At 46.2% G+C, this 4,760-nt stretch overlaps 1 protein-coding gene and 1 non-coding gene across 3 annotated transcripts; one reads left to right on the forward strand and one right to left on the reverse strand.

The window, feature by feature from the left end:
- Positions 1 to 168: 168 nt before the first annotated feature.
- Positions 169 to 3,995, forward strand: LOC134050005 (cytochrome c oxidase subunit 7B, mitochondrial). Of its 2 annotated transcripts, XM_062502802.1 has the most exons (4): positions 169 to 303; positions 1,389 to 1,866; positions 3,125 to 3,249; positions 3,796 to 3,995. In XM_062502802.1, exons 2-4 carry the CDS (start codon positions 1,830 to 1,832, stop codon positions 3,868 to 3,870), a joined length of 237 nt encoding a protein of 78 aa, XP_062358786.1. In that variant the 5' UTR covers positions 169 to 303; positions 1,389 to 1,829; the 3' UTR covers positions 3,871 to 3,995. The 2 variants fall into 2 exon arrangements, with proteins under 2 accessions (XP_062358786.1, XP_062358785.1); XM_062502801.1 differs by having other exon boundaries at positions 189 to 1,866.
- On the reverse strand, positions 1,443 to 1,559 carry TRNAL-CAA (transfer RNA leucine (anticodon CAA)). The gene is made up of 2 exons: positions 1,522 to 1,559; positions 1,443 to 1,488 (listed from the first exon to the last, which is right to left on the reverse strand). It is a non-coding gene; the product is annotated as a tRNA-Leu (tRNA).
- Positions 3,996 to 4,760: the final 765 nt, after the last annotated feature.

Genomic DNA, 4,760 nt, shown 5'->3' on the forward strand with positions numbered 1-4,760 from the left:
CCGCCCCGCCGGCTGGGAGGCCCCGCCCGCGAGGCGCCGATTGGCGGAGGCGACGGCCCCAGCGTCTTCGCCGGCCTCCGATTGGCGGAGCCTGTGGGGAGCGCGGCGAGCTGGAGCCGTGCCATTGGTGGAGCCCCGAGGGAAGGGCGGGGCGAGGCCTGAGGGGAGAGCGGGCCCTGAGGCGGAGAAGTGTGGCGGGACCCCGGACATGGTGGCAGCGTTTGGGTCTCTTGGCTGCGCCGCAGAATCCTCACGGTTCGAAGGAACTCTTGAGATCATCCGAGACAGGGGCTCCCGGAGCAGGTGACACAGTGTTGCTCACTAAGATACCGGGTTCGTTACCCGGTGTGCAACAAGCCAATAATTACACACTCGGAGATTGTTTTATATTAGAATAGTGCTAGCCTTGGGTGCTCAGTGGTGTTCCAGAAATCAAGCACTCCAACTCTCAACATTTTTTACTGTTTATACGTCTTAACAAACAAAGGAATTAGTGTTCACTGGATACAAGTCATGTAGTTCTCTTACTAATTTGTATCCTATTTTCTATTGGCCAGTGCTTCTCTTTGCTTCTCATACTAATTATGGTCTGACTTTCTCTTCGTTTAGGTCGGTGGGTTGGTGGTCGTGATCTACCCCTGCTGGAATTACCTTTCACCAGTTGGAGCTGATTTCAGCCCAAGTGCTGAGCTGGATTTATTAGTGTCTTCCTTGCTGTGGGAGTTCTTGTATAATGTCTTTGTGGGCCATAAATTCTGCATTCTTCGTGTCCGCTGTCAGTGGCATGTCCTCCTTCCCAAGCTTTGATAACCTCCCCCTAAACCTAAGATAACTGAAACATGTCAAGCCCTAAAAGTTAACAAAGCAGTTCTACCAAAAATTATTTTTTCCCCCAATATTTGGACATCACTTAGAGATTGATACCTGCTGTTTCGTGGATTAAATCTCCTTCCTTGCTGATTAGGCTAGAAAGTACACAAAGGTTAAACATCAAGTAACATCTTTTCTTAAGAAAATTTTACGTAATCCACATTTTGAAACAACACAAATGCTTGGAGATGAGTTTTGAGTATCTCTAAAGAGGGGGATTCCACACCTTGCCTGGGCAGCTGTTCCAGTGCTCTGACACCTTCAGTGTAATGAAGTTCTCCCTCCTGCTTTAGATACATGCTTCATGATATACATGCACGCTATGTATTGCTGGGTCATGTGTTTAAAATATTGTCAAAATCCGATTTTAATGGGAATACCTCAGCAGGTGTGTGGTGCGCTAAGGCTGTGATTAAGAATCGCCAGGGACAGAGGAGGATTTACTCACGCTTCAGTTTTTATTTTAAATTTTTTTCTGTTTTCTATTTGCACTAAAATCACAGACTTTTTTCTACTAGGTGCTGCCTGAAAAAATAAGTTGACCCACATACGAGTGGGAAGAAAAATAATCGTGTCAGAAGTGGGATTCGAACCCACGCCTCCATACGGAGACCAGAACACCCAAACCCGCCACGGGAAGGCGCGGAACGCCTTGAGTCTGGCGCCTTAGACCACTCGGCCATCCTGACACTGCATGTGCAGTGCCGACCGGGACAAACTTAGCACTATCATCGTGGCCGTACCTCGCTGCTCCGTGACCCTCGCTCCCTCACGGACAGCCCGTTTGCACTCGGGAGGTGCGGGAGCGCAGCCAGACACCCGCCAGCTCGGCCCGGCCACGGAGCTCCGCCGCAGCGAGGAGGAGCCCGGCGTTACCCACAGGCCCCCGCCGTGCCGCCACTTCCGCCGCGACCATTTTGTTCTTCACCGGCGTCAAGGGTACTCGCTGGGCTCTCATCATGTTCCCGGTGGCCAGGGCCGCGCAGAGCCTCGTCGGTAAGCACGGGGGCGGCTCTGGGGTGTGGGGGGTTCCTCGGAGGGTCTCCCCCGGTTTATGCCCTCCCTTGTGCGGGCTGTCCCTCATCCCCAGATTCGCTGTGCGCCCGGGGAGGGTCGTGAGGGCATCTCAGGGGCTGCGGGCGGCTCTGGCGTCCTCCCCCTTTCGCCTTTTTTTTTTTTCCCTTTCTTTCAGCTTCTTTTATTTCCTAGTTGCTTTTTGACGTACCACTCCTTTCCTTGGTGCTTTCTTTCCCTAGTACCTAAAGGCACATTCTGGCCTGGTAAGCTGCGGTGATAACAGGTAGTCAATACCTTAAACTCAAGGTTAAAGTTACCCTTCAGTGATTCAGACCCCACAGTGTCTGTCGCTCTGGTGCTGGGTCACGAGATGCAGGCACCTAAAATAAATGTGTCTCGGTAGATACTCAGGCTTTTTTACGTTTATAAAAACGCCTTGTGCAGCCTTACAGACGTGCGAGGGATACAGTAATATGGGTATCACCATCTTCTCTAATCACAGGTAGGTAAAAATACAAACCATTGAACTGAGACTAAAAGGTTTTATATTGTAATATCTTTATGCACATATCACCCTCTTATCAAATGCTTTGTACACAGCTAATGGGTGATCTGTCTTTTGTAGCCATTGCTTTGATTTTTCACTGCTGCTGTCTCTTTAATAAATGTACCTTTTGTAGTGTACACGTATAATGTACATCATCTGAAGATATCACTGTATTTTTTGCTTTATTATTTTTCTCATGCCCACAGATTATTTCCATTTCCTTCCTCCCCTCTCTCTAAAAATCCCAAGGGAATGAGGCAGGTGTTACCCACACCTGCTATCTTCACCCCATAATTAGATGGTGAGCTTCATCCTGACATTGCTTGGGTACACCTACTGCCAGGATAGATATTTGCATATAGAGATCTAAAAATGTTAAACACTACACAAAATATTTTATTAGAGAAACAGTAATACTCAAGAAAACATAGTAAGGAAAAAGGTAACTTAGAGGATTTTATTTTTTTACTGGAATTAGACTTAAGGAAAAACAATTGAGAGAGCTGAAAAAAAATAATTTATTTATATCCCTTGTTTTGGAGTCATTCCAGAGTTCCAAATCCAAATGAATATTTTCCCAGCATTTTTAGTCTTTTAATACTAACACTTGCCTGTCTGTTGATGGGAGATGAGGATTGTGAATGGTTTGAGCATACATTGGAGTTGATTTCTGTACTATTTTCTCCTCAGCTCGTGGCATCCAGCGCACTGCAGTCAGACAAGCTCATCACAAGCACGAGCCAACCTTCCATGATAAATATGGAACCATGGTCCTCCTTGGTGGAGCTGCTATGTTCTCTGCTGTCTGGGGCTATGTAAGTTGGTTTTGTCACTGTTCTCTTGTGGTGCTTAAGCTGCAAACTTCAGAAGTGTCAGTTTTGCCTGTTTGAAATAAGTTCGGTGGCCAGAATTTAGGAGCTTCTTACGTAAGCAAATAGTGATGTGATAGAGGTGAAAGTTCTTTTAATTCCCAGCTGGATTTTGAGTTGTTACTCAAATTTTTGCATCAGTCTATTGCCTGATTTGAAAATGTATCAGAAACACAAGTGTTCTCTATGTTACTTGGGATTTCAAACCTCTACAGGTACAGCTTTCAGCAGCAAAATCTCTAGATGAAAATACCAATACGGTGGTGGGGTTTTACATTGCAGATTCTTTCTTCTACAGCTGGATATTTTGAAATAGAAAACTGAAACATTTAAGTACTATTCAGAATAAATGCATTTCACTTGTTTAATCAGAAAATTAATGAGATGTGTTCAAATAGCAAGAAATCTGAACTGAAAACAGTGAAAATAACCCTGTGTCCAAAGGTTTCTTTGATTTCAGAGTTAATAATCTTGGATTTTGTCCCTTTACAGGTGCTCACACAGCTTAAAATTGAGTGGGGCTTTTCACCTGTTGGCAGAGTCACTCCAAGGGAATGGAGGGAGTAACAGCCTCTGCTTCTAATGAACTGGTCTAAACTTTCACTGAGAAAATGGTCATGTAATGGTATTTGTTCCCTGATTACCACTTGGACAGTGGCATTCCTGGTCTAATAAACATACCTAGAAATCTGTCTGGCTCTTGGAGGTTTCCTCTGTGCTCTGCTTCTGCTGAAGTATAAGAAATAGTGTAAAAACTCCCAAGTAACTTTACACAGTTCCGGTTGTTGCTGTAAAAGATCACCGGTGGATAAAGGACGACTCCAGAACTTATTTTGAGTTTTCCTTTAGCCAGATGTGTATATGAATCAACCTCACTGCATTAGCACTGCAGAGAGCACATCCCTTTACATCTGACTTGCAATGACAAAGTCGAGATCCTTTTTTTTTTCTTTTCCCACAAAAGGATTTTTTGTGGCTTGACTCCCTTTGCCAGTAAGCTGCTTCTCCCATGACCCCTGAGAGTTGTGAAGAAATTAAATTCTTTTTGAACTTATAAATTAAAAACAATTTGATTTTTGATTTTTTTTGCAGTTGGAGAGGCTCCACAGGAGCAGGCAGTATCCTAGGATCAGTGGGACTTTCCTAATTAATTCCTAGGGAACCCCAGAATGATTTGGGGTGGAAGGGACAGGGATTTGTGGTGGTTCCTGCTCCATCTCAGCATTTCACTTCTATTTACAGTAGAAGTAACCATAGAAATGAGCTGGGGAAAGAACGGTTATCGGGGCCGTGCTGGTTTGGGGTGGAAGGGACGCTGAAGCCCGCCGAGTTCCTGTCGCGATACGGCGACAGCGGCTGCGCCCCGCCTCTCCCGCCGCTGTCACGTGCCCGCTCCGCGTCACGTGGCGGGTGGGCGGGCCCGGGCGGGCTGGTCACGTGGCACGGCAGGGGAAGGA

This window comes from Cinclus cinclus, chromosome 15 (assembly GCF_963662255.1).
Source record: "Cinclus cinclus chromosome 15, bCinCin1.1, whole genome shotgun sequence".
Classification (NCBI taxonomy): domain Eukaryota; kingdom Metazoa; phylum Chordata; class Aves; order Passeriformes; family Cinclidae; genus Cinclus; species Cinclus cinclus.

Coding starts and splice junctions, on each gene's coding strand:
- LOC134050005 (XM_062502802.1), top strand. CDS start 1,830: ATGTTCCCGGTGGCCAGGGCCGCGCAGAGCCTCGTCG. Junction 1,867..3,124: donor GGCCGCGCAGAGCCTCGTCG/GTAAGCACGGGG, acceptor TTTTCTCCTCAG/CTCGTGGCATCCAGCGCACT. Junction 3,250..3,795: donor TCTCTGCTGTCTGGGGCTAT/GTAAGTTGGTTT, acceptor GTCCCTTTACAG/GTGCTCACACAGCTTAAAAT.